This window comes from Dama dama, chromosome 15, assembly GCF_033118175.1.
Source record: "Dama dama isolate Ldn47 chromosome 15, ASM3311817v1, whole genome shotgun sequence".
Classification (NCBI taxonomy): domain Eukaryota; kingdom Metazoa; phylum Chordata; class Mammalia; order Artiodactyla; family Cervidae; genus Dama; species Dama dama.
Window position 1 is genome coordinate 79,058,208 of NC_083695.1, and position 15,274 is coordinate 79,073,481.

The 15,274-nt window shown below is 38.7% G+C and overlaps 1 protein-coding gene across 11 annotated transcripts in view; it reads left to right on the forward strand.

The window, feature by feature from the left end:
- The window catches only part of VTI1A (vesicle transport through interaction with t-SNAREs 1A), a 368,978-nt gene that overhangs the window by 218,379 nt on the left and 135,325 nt on the right, over positions 1-15,274 (forward strand). For 8 of the 11 annotated variants that reach the window (XR_009696149.1, XM_061162654.1, XM_061162657.1 and 5 more), the window contains one exon: positions 790-851. Coding sequence is in view for 10 of the 11 variants with exons in the window: in XM_061162654.1 (XP_061018637.1) it covers positions 790-851 (62 nt within the window). In the remaining variant the exon portion in view is untranslated. Of the gene's footprint in view, positions 1-789; positions 863-15,274 lie in introns of all 11 variants that reach the window. The other 3 variants (XM_061162659.1, XM_061162662.1, XM_061162661.1) reach the window with 1 other exon arrangement.

Below are 15,274 nucleotides of genomic sequence, written 5' to 3' on the forward strand. Positions count from 1 at the left end.
GTAGAGCCTGGGTAGGGGGCAGGGAAGTTTGTGATGCAGAAAGATTAAGCTGACTGTATGCCTCCATACCGGAATTCCCCCGAGTAGATATTTTATTTAGTGCTGTAGCTAAGAAGAGGCTTCCCTGATGGCTCAGCTAGTAAAGAATCCTCCTGCAATGCAGAAGACACAGGAGACTCAGGTTTAGCTCCTAGGTCGGTAAGATCCCCTGGAGGAAGAAAATGGCAACCCATTCCAGTATTCTTGCCTGAAAAATCCCGTGGGCAGAGGAGCGTGGCTAGGGCTACAGTCCAAAGAGTCACAAAGAGTTGGACACGACTGAGCGACTAAGCACACATGCACATAGCTAAGAAGATCGTTGATGGAGATTTGGGAGTATGTCAGCAAGTCTTTCAGAGTGAAAGTAAACATATGAATCTCATCTTCCCTCAGTTCATTTTGTTTCAGTTTTTATCTCTAGGACTGTGTGCATTCTTAAGGTGGAGATACTGATTTATGACCAGATATCTATTAAACTTTGTCAACCTGTGAGACATTTGCTTTTATATCCAGTTCAAGTATCCAGTTTAAAGCTCCTGGGGTTATCTATTACATGTAATTTTCTGAATCTAAGAATTTTTTTGACATTGGGTAGGCATCAAAAATGTATTTTAAAGTATTTAACCTTTGTTTTATGAATCGGATTTTCCATCATGAAGGAAAACCATTGCTTGCTAGTGCACTTTAAAAATAATCTAATTGCTTGAAGTTTCATTTTATTATGTGTTAATGCTGCTTTTCTCCTCCTAGCTTCGGGAAACAGATGCTAACTTGGGGAAAAGCTCCAGGGTTCTGACAGGGATGTTGCGAAGGTAAGAGTCAGGTAGGGTCTTCCTTTCTCTCTCTCCCTTTTTTTACAGTATATTTTTCATCTCGTTGCAACCGGGCATTTTCCAGACATGCAAGCTTCTGCTCTTAGTACCTGTGTCAAGACCCTTTTGAAATGACAGAGCACTGGTATTAACTCTTGTTTGGACAGGGACACACACACTCTGAGTAACTTGGATTAGAAAGTTTGAGTTCGAGGGGTTACCTCAAGCTATGGAAAAAATTAGGGTTGGACATGAAGTATTTTTTCATAGCCTGAGGAAGACCCCATGGCAACAGCAGACTGATTTTATTTTCTATTTTGATAGCCTTCTTGCTGTCGATGGAATGCTGGCCTTTGGTTTCAGGAGCATACTTAGTATTAGCTTTGCCCTCTGTTGCCTTGTTTAGATTTCTTTTTAAAGCGACTCTGTTTGGGGAAACATTGCTATTGTATGGGTACTTAAAAATGATTTTTGAAGCCTGAAGAATATCAGAATAATCTGAATTTACTCATGTTCAAGCAAACAAATGTTTATGTTTTGTATGTGTAATTAGCCTTTGATTGATAGAAGATACTTGGGAGAATATGTGAAAATGAATGAATGAATGCGGGTAACAGTCTAGATTCTATATTTTTGGAAGGAAGTAAGAAATGTTTTCATTGTTCTGAAAATTGGAGTCACTTTTGATTTAGGTGTATTCAGCATGAAATTATTACATTTAGAATCTACCAAATAAGAGTATCTTCTAGCATAATCTTCAGTTTGGAACTGTGGATAGAAATGTAAGTGAGGAATGTTGAGAATCACCTTGGAATACCTGACTTGGAATTTTAAAGAAAAGAATCTTGTTTATCATTGATGCTTTAGTGGCAGCTATTTGAATATAAGTAAAGTTTTCTCTAATCACATGTCCATAGATAATATGTTGTGTCCAAGCATACTGCTAAAAGTATGTTTGCTGAGTGAGAGATTAATTTCATAAGAATCAACCAAAGATATGTCCGCTTAGTCTTCTATTGGCCAGTGTGGTCAATGTAATTTCTCTATCAGGCTGATCAGGAGCAAGTTTAAGTTCCTGGGGCTCTTCTAGCTCACATTGACACAACTTCACACATCCCTCCTTTTCCTCCACCCACAGTCTCAGTTCACCATAAACCACCAAATTCTCTGATTAAAGGTGATATGTAAATGACCTAGAAAAATGCAATATCCACAGATAAGTGGCGATTGAAAGAAATGCTTCAATGCCTATAAACAATAAAAAAGGAGAAAATTCTCTATTGCTTCCCTGGGAGGGCCCCTGCGATGTGAGCTGTAACGAATATTCTGCATATGCCTCCATTTTGTCAAATCTCATTAAAGAGTCCTCCCACTTTATGTCAATTGAGCTGTCCAGAAATCATTCATCATTTTTAGTGTAAAAAAAAAATCATGTGGTTATTTAAATAATATCATATTAATGTTAAAGTTCAGCTGTCATTTAATGGTATGGCTTAATCAGACGTAGCATTTAGGAAAAATAGTTTATCCAGGCTCTACATAGCTTTCAGGTTGGCAGATTCAAATCAGGATTTATGGGTTTCTAAACCAATGTATTTCTATCCACGTTTCTGCTTGATGTACCTCACCCTTTTGTGCAGGACACTGCAGACAGTTATTTCAACAAATAAAGCATCTCCTCATATTGTGTTTGAATAAATTTGCAAGTCATTTAGAGAGGGTGAAGCACAAACAACTTCTGTAACCTTTGACTGGGCTTTCTTTGGAAAAATCATACTAGCAGGGTTACTTCATAAGCCCATAGAAAAAAATTACTCTGCTGAAATCTACTTGGGGTTCTCTTTGTACACAAACTCAGTCAATCACTGACTCATCTCCTTTTGCACTCTGTCTAGAGTGTGAACGGAAATAAAAATCCACAGATGGACATCACCTTGCTATGTCTGAGCCAAGGAAACTCTAAAGTCCACCTGTGCACATTGGTGACTGTGTTTCTCACTAAGCACAGCTGGGATCCTGGTATCAGCCAAGGCATCCAGATACTTTTAATCAATGCTGTAACCTAACTGGAACTTCCCAATTGGCTCAATAGTAAAGGACCTGCCTGCCAGTGCAGGAGACATAGGAGACGTGGGTTCCAACCATGGGTCAGGAAGATCCCCTGGAGTAGGAAATGGCAACCAGCTCCAGTATTCTTGCCTGGAAAATTCCATGGACAGAGGAGCTTGGTGGGCGACAGTCCACGAAGTTGCAAAGAGTCAGACACTGAGTGAGCACGCACATAAACTGACTCCTCGGGAACTGAATGCAGATGCTAGTTTTGGTTTAGTTTCTAATTACTATCCCACTTGATATACAATTTATATATTTTGGACTTGCGAAAGGGCAAAAATATTTACCAGCTTCTTCCGTTCATTGTTTTTTATTATTTCCATGAAAAAGCAGTCTCTAGAGAAGTGGAACGAGAGTGTATGTTTCTAATAGGAAGTCTTCCGTTGACTTCTCTGATTTTGCTCTTCTCTTGTATCCCTCCTATTCACATGGCATTCATTCCCAGCCCTGGTGAGGTCCTATTTCAGAAAGAGAAGTCACAGTCTCTTACCAAAACTACACAGCTACATCTTGTGTCAACAGTTGCTTCTGATTTAAGAAAAGTTATAATATCGAACAATGTGCTCATCTAATGTATAAATGTATGCCAGAAATGAACATCCTTGTCCAGGGCAGTTGTTTACCTGCATATAACATTCTGCAATATACCAGACCACCGACTCAATGGTCATAAGTCTGAGCAAACTCTGGGAGATCCTGAAGGGACAGGGAGGCCTGGAGTGCTGCAGTCCATGGGGTTGTGAAGAGTCAGACAGACTGAGCAACTGAACAACAAAAATACCAAACCAAGGAGTTTTTTTATCTGAAAGAAAGATTGCTGATTGTTTTTATTTTTCTTTAAAGTTTGTTTTTTGTCAGATGAACAGAAATGGCATATCATGGTTCCTCATTTGAGTCACTTTGCTAATATTGATTAGTCTATTGTGAGGACAGGTGAAACCAATGTTTAATCAATGCCAAAGTTTGTATATAAATCCACCTGATTTTCTGTAAGAGTGAACAAAGGTAGATAGGGAAATAAAAATGAGTAAGTGGCAGTGACTACCATTTAATCTTTTCTTAACTTAAAATGAGGTTTTAAAAAAAAAAAAATACATCTCCTCCCTCTCTCCTACCCTCCCTTCCTTCCCTCTTCCTTTCTTTTTTTCTCTTTATTTACTTCTCTAAATATTTCATGCCTAAATTCAAGGACTTGGGTCTTCTCAAATGAAACCAGTTTGATCCTTGCCTTCAGAGTACTTCAGTCAAGTAGAGAATATGTGCATATAAAGAGGTGTAAGAATTCATAAAATTGACTGATTCTCAAGGAAGCTATGGAAGATTCTGTAACTTAATTAATTCTTACTGGTTATTAAAGAGAGTGCAAGGAAAACAAATAACCAATGGAAAAATATGTTTTAAATAGCTATACAACCAGTAAGTTTGAAAAAAATAAACAGAAGATGACTCATGGAATCATAACATAAATTTTGAAAGAAACTAAAGTATATAGAAAACATTGAGATATATCTAGTGGAAAAGCAACTGATTCAACCTAAATAAATATTCTTCACGTAACTATGCTATATCACCAAAAGAAAGAAAACAAAGGGGAAAAAATGGTCCACTCAAAATTGTATTAGTAAAACTTGATATCAGCATGCAGATATAAGTGATTTCCTGGAAAGTAATTTTTCTTCTGTCTTGACATAAGATGAAGAGCTACCTGGGGACAAACTGTTCGTTTCCTGACTCTGTAGACAGAGCTTTAAATAACATGGTGTTCAGATAATAATGAAAATAGCCATGAAACAAATGACCATTCATGTGGTGACGGGGGTCAAAAAAAAGTGAATTTTTCATTGACTGCCACAAAATTAGACTGTCATAATTGGCTGTCTTAAAGTGCTTCAAAGAACCCTGAGACGCTTAAATGTTGTTCTCCTTATATTTGCATGCGTGTGCGTCTTTGTGTATATTTTTTTTCCTATATATTTGACTGGATGGTCTTTTTAGATCAAATAGTACCAGCAATCAGTGAAAATGAAAATAGACATTTTCAAGATTTCCAGCCGGAAAACAAAAGCACGTCATGATTGTATTTCTTTTTGCCTCTGAATAATGAATAATTTATCAGTAATTGTATGTTTATTTCTAAAAGTATTTACAGGATTCATTAGAAATGTAAGAGTTATAATTTGAGATCTTTGTTGACATGAGTTAGGAAGATATGTTTTAAGTTTATATTGGCGCATTGACTGCATATACATGGGGTCACAAAGAGTCGAACACAACTCAGCCATTAAGCACATATTGCTGGCAAAAGGCTTATAAAAGGAAATGACATACCTAGTATTTTGTAAAACACCTTTTTATATATGATATCTTAATATCAAATAATTTTCTATCTCTTGCACACTACCAATCTTTGCCACTAATATTTACACACACATATATACAACATCAGAATGTTTCCTTGAAAATGTGAATTCTGTTTATCCTTACATCGTGTATGTAGTAACTTTCTTGAGTATGTGGGTATTGAGAGGTATCTTATAACTAGTCTATTTAAACAAAGTAGATGGGATTAAATGCAGTTGAGATAGCTATCATTATACATTTTTAATTGCAATATAATTGATTTATTATATTAAAGGTGTACTGTATAGTGATTCAGTATTTTTATACATTACAAAATGATTACCACAAATTTAGTTACCATCTGTTACCAAACAAAATTATTATATTATTAACTGTATTCTCCATGCTGTATATTACATTTATGTGACTTAATTGATTTTATAACTGGAATAAGTTAATCCCCTTACTATTTCCTATATGTATTTTTGTTAGAACTACTTCTAAGCCCATCTGGGGAATAATTGTCACTTGTCATTGTTATCACATTTTACATTTAGACATGGTTTTGTTGCTTTGGTAGAATGACAGGTAAAAACATCTGGAAAACTTAAATGTACTGTCAGAATGATTCCTAAGGGTAAATATATCAGAAACACCAATGCAGTTTCTATAAGCAATAGAAATATAGTTTTTTATCAAATAAATTTATTCTTAAAGAAATATGCTATGACTAAATGTTTTTAATATTCTTTAAAAAATCACACCCAGACCCCATTTTGCCCAGGAAACATTTTTTTTATATTTTAATTATTCTTATTGTAATGTCTGATAATTCAGCAGTTAAGAGTTTTAAGTCTTGTGAGAAAAAAATGTCCTTGAGAATTTACTTGCAATTTTTATACACTCAAAAATGCCTTACATTTATATTTTTCACTTTTCTGGTTTTTGCTTTTCTCTCTTTATGTCATTTCATTTCTTTCTTGGCCTATTTTTACTAGTGATGAACATGGGCCCTGACCTGAAATTAGTATAGCAAAATCTTAACCTCTAAGATATTCTTCAGCTTTTAATCAAGTGCTTATTCTTTCAGAACAAAATGATTCAGATTGCAGCAGATTCTTTAGACTTAACAGATTTAAGTTCCATGCTTAGAATAATGCTACAAAGAGAAAAAAAATTTTTTTTTAATCTTAGTCACTTTTTCTGTGAGTAAATTTATTACAATACACTTGACTCATTGCTCTCATCCTCTGACCCCTTCAAGGCTGACATGGGTGATGTTTTTACCAAACTAAAGAACAGTTTTGGATTTCTTCATATATATATATATATATATATATATTTCTTTTTAATAATATTCTAGTAGCTTTAAACATAGAATTTTGGTCCTGTGTTAGACATTTGAAAACAGCATCTATCAATGGTAACTGTACCAGCTTGCTTTAGGTGTATGTCTGACCCTAACCATACTTAACACAAATCAGATTTAATCCTTAAAACCCTGTGAAGGAAGCATCGTATCTCCATTTTACAGATGAAAATAACAATGCTTAGTGAAGTAGACTCTCCATAGTCACATACAGAATGAGAATGTGAACCTAGCTCTCTCTTTTGAATGCACTACACAAAAGGTTCTTAGAGCCGGTTTTCACTAACTAGTAGTGAAAGTGAAAAGTGAAAGTGAAGTCGCTCAGTTGTGTCCGACTCTTTGCGACCCCTTGGACTGTAGCCTACCAGGCTTCTCCGTCCATGGAATTTTCCGGGCAAGAATACTGGTGTGGGTTGCCATTTCCTTCTCTAGGAGATCTTCCTGACCCAGGGATTGAACCCGGGTCTCCCACATTGTAGGCAGACACTTTACCATCTGAGCAACCAGGGAAGTGAAACGAAGACTTAAAACAAACTGGTTTTCATTATGCAGATGGTTACTCTTATCTGCTCTCTGTCATGATTCCATTTCTCCTGTAAAATAAGTGTGGTAGTAAACAATTTCCTTAAAATAGTTGATTGTTACAACAAACGGAAAAGGACGTCCTTGGCAATCATGTGTCAGTTTTCCCACCTTCCCCTCTCACTCCACACTTTACTGGTCTGGAAAACGTAGAATTTTAAGAGCCCGTATCCTATACCACACTGCATCTTTTAATAACAAAAACCACTACTACTTATGCACTCACTGATAGCTTGTAGGTAGCAGTCACTGTTGCAGGCTCTTGCTATACATTATCTTGTTTCATCTTTATGACAACTCTGTAAGGCACTACTCCCATTTTAAGAAATAAGGAACTTTTGTTGAATATTGTCCGGCTCTATAGAAGCGGTCTGCCTCCAGAGCCTGTTTTTCCCACTGTGCTGGACTGTTAACCCTTCTACGGAGAATTAGTAGCCTCACAGAGTCAGACAACCATTCTGGGTGGTTCTTGACAACAATCAACAGACCCTTACTGCATCCTACTCTTTCATAGAGACTGGAGGTACTGAGTCTGGGCTGTGTAGACACAGAATCTGCTGTGTACCAGTGAAGTCCTTAGTGAGCTTATTTTTTTAGAGTCCTTTAGAATTGCTTTATTTTTAAGCCTAGACTATGTGACATTCATCAGAACCAACAAAAGTGTGTGGGAGTGAGCCTAGCATCTTCCTTACATTTGGTATTAGTAAATTTTATTTTTATGAATGATTTTGTATCACCTGGAGCCTTCTCCTCATTGGAGAAAACAATTACAGTTTTGTTTGATTATTCACAATGACCTTTCTGTGTATTTATCAAGAAGCATATGGTTTCGTGAATAAGAGGTAGGCTCTGGGGTAACAATGTCTCTGCCACTTTCTAGCTATTAACTTTGGGCAAGAATCTCACTCTCTGTACCTAAGTTTCCCTGTATGTAAAATGGCGATAACAATAGTCCATACATACCAGGTACACACAACAGTGTTTGGTAGGTAATAAAGTTTAAATAAATGTTGAAATGCTGACTATGATCATCATTGTTGCTTTAAAAAAAAAAGCCAGGGAGCAAAGACTAAAATCAAAATGTCAATTAATAATTTCTTGAGGTTGATGAATTTTAAATGAATGTTTTTAAACTTTCATTTTTTTTTTTTTCCATTTCTCTATCCTGTACTTTATTTTTTTTTTTTTTTATTAGTTGGAGGCCAATCACTTCACAACATTTCAGTGGGTTTTGTCATACATTGATATGAATCAGCCATGGATTTACATGTATTCCCCATCCCGATCCCCGCTCCCACCTCCCTCTCCACCCGATTCCTCTGGGTCTTCCCAGTGCACCAGACCGGAGCATTTGTCTCATGCATCCCACCTGGGCTGGTGATCTGTTTCACCATAGATAATATACATGCTGTTCTTTTGAAACATCCCACCCTCACATTCTCCCACAGAGTCCAAAAGTCTGTTCTGTACATCTGTGTCTCTTTTTCTGTTTTGCATATAGGGTTATCGTTACCATCTTTCTAAATTCCATATATATGTGTTAGTATGCTGTAATGTTCTTTATCTTTCTGGCTTACTTCACTCTGTATAAGGGGCTCCAGCTTCATCCATCTCATTAGGACTGGTTCAAATGAATTATTTTTAATGGCTGAGTAATATTCCATGGTGTATATGTACCACAGCTTCCTTATCCATTCATCTGCTGATGGGCATCTAGGTTGCTTCCATGTCCTGGCTATTATAAACTGTGCTGCAATGAACATTGGGGTGCACGTGTCTCGTTCAGATCTGGTTTCCTCAGTGTGTATGCCCAGAAGTGAGATTGCTGGGTCATATGGCAGTTCTATTTCCAGTTTTTTAAGAAATCTCCACACTGTTTTCCATAGCGGCTGTACTAGTTTGCATTCCCACCAACAGTGTAAGAGGGTTCCCTTTTCTCCACACCCTCTCCAGCATTTATTGCTTGTAGACTTTTGGATAGCAGCCATCCTGACTGGTGTGTAATGGTACCTCATTGTGGTTTTGATTTGCATTTCTCTGATAATGAGTGATGTTGAGCATCTTTTCATGTGTTTGTTAGCCATCTGTATATCTTCTTTGGAGAAATGTCTGTTTAGTTCTTTGGCCCATTTTTTGATTGGGTAAACTTTCATTTTTTGTTTTCACTCCCAGATTTCCCTAGTAATTTTTAGAAAATTAAAAATGAGTGATAAAAATAAAGTCTCATACTTTCCTTAGGTCCGTGTTCTGGTACCACCACCCTCCCTTTCTGCTCAACAATGCTACTTGAACTGCCCACAGTAATCAAGGCCTGCCCAGAGCAGAGAGACCCTTCAGGCTCCCACGTGTGAGCTTAGTTGCTCAGCCAAGTGGGTTGCCATTTCCTTCTCCAGGGGATCTTCCTGACACAGGGATGGAACCCACGTCTCCTGTGTCTCTTGCATCACAGGCAGATTCTTTACCTGCTGAGTCCTTGGGGAAGCCCCATTCAAGCTCAGTCCTTCTCTCTCACTGGACAATTTAGGGAGGGGAGCCTCCGGGTTAGTCTCTGACTCTTCATCCCCTTGTATGCCGTTCTAGATATTATTGGCCAGTTCATCTTCCAAAGTGCAAACCTAGTACTGTTTTCTTTCCTGCTTAGAAACCTCCCAAGGTTCCCCATTGCCTGCTGACACATATCCTCCTCAGTCTCACCCCCAGGGTCTTCCAGTGAATGTTCTAGTCTTATTTGCTGCTACTCCCTCTGGATATACCTTCTGTCCCTACTAAAATGAACTATTTCCCATCTCCATAGCCCACCTTAGATTTTCATTAGATTTCATTTCATACTTCCACATGGCATATTCTCTCTTTGTCACCTGTATTAGTCAGGGATCTGAATGCAAGTAAGAGAAGGCCACATTGAACTGCCTATAAACAAAAGAGGGACATAATTTTGGGGGGGCTCCAATATTTTGGGGGGCTCCAAAATCACTGCATATGGTCACTGCAGCCATGAAATTAAAAGATGCTTGCTCCTTGAAAGAAAAGCTATGACCAACCTAGACAGCATATTAAAAAGCAGAGGCATTACTTTGCCAACCAAGGTCCCTCTAGTCAAAGCTATGGTTTTTCCAGTAGTCATGTATGGATGTGAGAGTTGGACCACAAAGAAAGCTTTTATTTTGATGCTTTTGAACTTCAGTGTTGGAGAAGACTCTTGAGAGTCTCTTGGACTGCAAGGAGATCAAACTAGTCAATCCTGAAGGAAATCAGTCCTGAATATTCATTGGAAGGACTGATGCTAAAGCTAAAACTCCAATACTTTGGCCACCTGATGCGAAGAACTGACTCAATGGAAAAGACCCTGATGATGGGAAAGATTGAAGGCAGGAGGAGAAGGGGATGACAGATGATAAATGGTTGGATGGCATCACTGACTTGATGGACATGAGTTTGAGTAGGCTCCGGGAGTTGGTGATGACAGGGAAGCCTGGCGTGCTGCAGTTGATGGGGTCACAAAGAGTCAAACACAACTGAGCAACTGAACTGAACTGAACTGAATTGTCACATGTAACTAAATAGTTCAAGGGCAGAAGTGACTACAAACACAGTGGAATCTAAGGGTTCAAGCAATCAAAAGGTCATTACAATCAGGTGTTGCTCTTTCCATCTCCCCTCTCAGCTCCCTTGTGTGTGGTTCCATCCTTCATCAGGGTGCCTCCTTGTGGAGACAAGGCTTTTGCCACCTCTTTCAGTGACACCTGTTGAATCTAGCTATTTTTTTTCCCCCTAAAAGTCATAGCATTGAGTTTTACTGGTTCTGGGTGGCTCTGGTTGTGTAAAATATCATTAATCTATAATCTGATATTTTAGGCCTGGAACCTCATGGAGGGGATGGGCACACAAACTGACAGGAGTTCCCTTAGAAAAATCCTGGGCTTTTACTAAAAAGGATAATAGATACTAGGTGGGCAGAAACAACAGATGTGTTCTTCAGAATGTTGCAGGTGAACTTTTGTCTATACTGTGGATCTCAGGTGAAATGCCATTATCTTCATCAAGCCCTGATCATTCTCCCAGCCAGAAATGATCTCTGCTCTGACTCTTCAGGGTAGTTTGTCCTTCTCTCATGGGGTCACAAAATCAGACACGACTTAGCAACTGAAAAACAAGGCACTAACGTCTTCTACTTTGCTTTGTGTGAAAATGAAGTCACTCAGTCGTGTCTGACTCCTTGGGACCCCATGGACTGTAGCCTTCCAGGCACCTCTGTCCATAGGATTTTTCAGGCAAGGGTACTGGAGTGGGTTGCCATTTTCTTCTCCAGGGGATCTTCCTGACCCAGGGATTGAACCCAGGTCTCCCACACTGTAGGCAGACGGTTTACTGTCTGAGCCACTGGGGAAGTCTTTGTGTATATTGTAGTTATTAAGGGCCATGTTGTCATCTTCTTGTAGATCTTTTTTATCCTCTCCCTCATCCCTAAGGGGTTTTACATATTTCCCCATGCTATTGTGCAGCCAGCTGAATAGCAGAGGGTATCCAAGTGTAAAAAGAAAACAAAGCCAGTAATCATTTAGTACCCCCAAAGCATGGACTTTCAACAAATGCCTGTATAGATACCGGACAGGTAGAAAATGTCCTGCCTGAAAGCAAAGTAGGAGACACAATCAGAGGATCCACAGTTTTGGATAAAATGAGAATAGCCTTTCAGTTCAGTTCAGTCCCTCAGTCGTGTCCAACTCTTTGCAACCCCATGAATCGCAGCACGCCAGGCCTCCCTGTCCTTCACCAACTCCCAGGGCTTACTCAAATTCATGTCGATCGAGTCGGTGATGCCATCCAGCCATCTCATCCTCTGTCGTCCCCTTCTCCTCCTGCCCCCAATCCCTCCCAGCATCAGGGTCTTTTCCAATGAGTCAACTCTTCGCATGAGGTGGCCAAAGTATTGGAGTTTCGGTTTCAGCATCAGTCCGTCCAGTGAACACCCAGGACTGATCTCCTTCAGGATGGACTGGTTGGATCTCCTTGCAGTCCAAGGGACTCTCAAAAGAGTCTTCTCCAACACTGCAGTTCAAAAGCATCAATTTTTCAGTGCTTAGCTTTCTTCACAGTCCAACTCTCACATCCATACGTGACCACTGGAAAAACCATAGCCTTGACCAGACGGACCTTTGTTGCCAAAAGTAATGTCTCTGTTTTTTAATATGCTATCTAGGTTGGTTATAACTTTCCTTCCAAGGAGTAAGTGTCTTTTAATTTCATGACTGCAGTCACCATCCACAGTGATTTTGGAGCCCAAAAAAATAAAGTCTGACGCTGTTTACACTGTCTCTCCATCTATTTCCCATGAGAATAGCCTTTAGTTGAGGTCAACCATAGCTTTTCAGGCTGCTGAGACAGGCCTGGATAGACTAGTTTACAGGGGGAGGTGGGGTGGGGGCACATAGCAGGGTGAGGATGACAGTTCTTGTGTCAGATCTCTACCCGGAGGAGAATGAGGAGTTTCTATGTAACCAGTTGTCTTCAGGGGTCTCGGTCTAGACCGTAAGCTGCTGGTGGTCAGGACCCCCATTGCATTTACATGGGGCCATGCTCCCTCGGCCTGGGCCTGGGCCTGGTCAATGAATAGTCTTTGGAAGAATGGTCAAGAATAGTTTCAAAGTTGACGTCTAGGTTCTTGGATGTCCTTTAGTTGAAACCCCCGCAGGTTTTTATCCGTTGCACTTTGGCTACCATGTAAACATGTTCTTTCAAAGATAAAATAAGTAACTTCACAGTAACAGAATATTTTTGTCCATTATTTAATCACAGTGGAAAAGCATATTATATTGATATTTTCCTTGGATGTGAGTTACAATTTGACCTAATTCACCAATTACCTTTCTTTTGTGATTTTTTCCTTTTATCCCCAGGAAGCATGCCATTCTTTAATGCAATGTAGAATATGAAGAGTGCATGTCACCTTCACCGTCAACGCTTTCTTTGAATGCAGCCTTGAGCTGTTAACTGGAAGCAGGGAGCCCTGGGCCTTCCTTGTAAACAAGTAATGGAGCCCTCAGCTCGCCCTGCCGCCCCCACCTTGTAAATAGCTACTTATTAACATATACCATCACCAAACATTTTTCCAATTCCAGACCCCCACAACATTACACCACTGCCTGCTCCATTGTAAGCTGAGGGAGGCCTTTGGCCATCTGTTTCATTAGACGCCAGAGGCAGTGAGCAATATCTGAACTTTCCTGAAGCGGGTGCCCGGGCTTCCCGCTTCACACGTCTCCCCCTTCCTGCTCTGCCGCCGCCGCCGCTGCCGCCGCCGCCACCATATTTTTTTGTTTGAACGCTCACATTGTAAATTAGTGTATTCACACATCAATTTTAAAAGGCTCGCTGTGTTATAAGATGGGACAAAGCAAGCTCAGTAACAGCCCATGCACAGTGCAGGTGGTCGAGCTAGCTGCTCCCCAGATCAAAAGTCAAATAACTGTGAATCTTCTTTTGAAAGTCCAGTTAGGGAGACAAGGCAAGGCTTATCTGCACAAACAAGAACGAGTTATAGATATACATCGCAAATGCAAGAGGACAAAAAGGGGTTTCAGAATCTTGTAGGAGAACAAAATCTTCTAATGCTGACAGTTCTGAGGGCATCTTTAAAATACGTAGCTCCTTTTTTTTCTTTCTTTCTTTTTCCTTTTTTTTTTTTTTTTTGTAAAATTAGTCTTTTATTGTGTGGTGATTGGTAATTATTATTTATGCTTTGGTACTGTTCCTAAAGTAGCTAAGATTTTTTTTTTTTTAAGCCACCTTGGGGGCAGGAAATAGCTCCTTTTCATGGTTGTATTTTATTTTTCAGCAGCATTTAAGGACAGACTCCTATTTATACCACACAAGCAGTTTTGTCTGTTGTAAACAAAGTAAGTGGCTGGGAATTGTGCTTTCCCAGAAATGTTTTCCAAGGAAGCCATAATAAGAAACAACTGTGTACATCTTGAGATTTTTTTTTTGTCATCTAGGTGTTAAGAAAGAATTCTTTGCATTCATGGGAAAAAAAAGAAAAAGAAAGAAAGAAAGCACTGTTTATAAAGAAAGATATTCAATATCCAGAAGTGTAATTAAAATATTTCTTAAACTACAAAAGTTGGTCACCTTGCTTGTATTAATTGAGGTAGTTTTCTTTTTCTTCTTTTAAATTATTTCCAACATTTTTTGACAAGATAGTAGCTGAAATGACAGGAGGCATTTTCTTTTTTTAACCTCAGTAGCCTACTTAGAAAGTTAGCGGCTTCTTTTGTAAAATTGTGTGAAGGACTTTGGAACTAAAGTATGACTATCAATCAATGGGTAAAATGCAAAAATGGTAAATTTTATGAAAAAATTTAAAAGAAGGTTAAACAGACTTAGAATTATGAAAGAACAGCATAGTTTCTTATAGTTTACATAGCCACTCCATTGTCCATCTTCTGATATCTTAATGATTTTATGATAAAAAAAAAATCCTCTCAGCTTTTTAATTCTTATATCAGTTAAAAGTGTCTGAATCAGGAGTATCCCCAAGTACTTTCAGAAAAACCATGCTCTTTATCTCAGGGCGTACAGCAGTGGTCCCTATCCTAGGGAGGGTTTCACAGAGTCTCTGAACCACTGGAACTTTCTGAAAATTTTTGTGTATGTGTGTGTATGCATCATGCTGAGAATTTTCCTTAAAAATTTTCTAAAGAGTCCCCAACCAACTCCAAAAAAGTTGAGAAATGAGACATTGTTACAGAACTGTGTACAAATGTCTTAGCTAAGTGCCACTTACAGGCTTTGATATTCTGGCATGTTTGAAATGTATTGGTCTGTAAGAAATACTTATTTTGAATTTCCCACAAAGTTTAACAAGAAACTTTTCAGGGGTCCTTCCTTTGGGAAATCAGACCATTTACCAAAATTAAGTCCTTAAAGACAATCATAACAATTAAAAATCTCTATAAGGCCTTATAGTTTGTAAGGCACATCCACGTACATTATCATTGAATGCAAATTTCAGAGGAAGTCT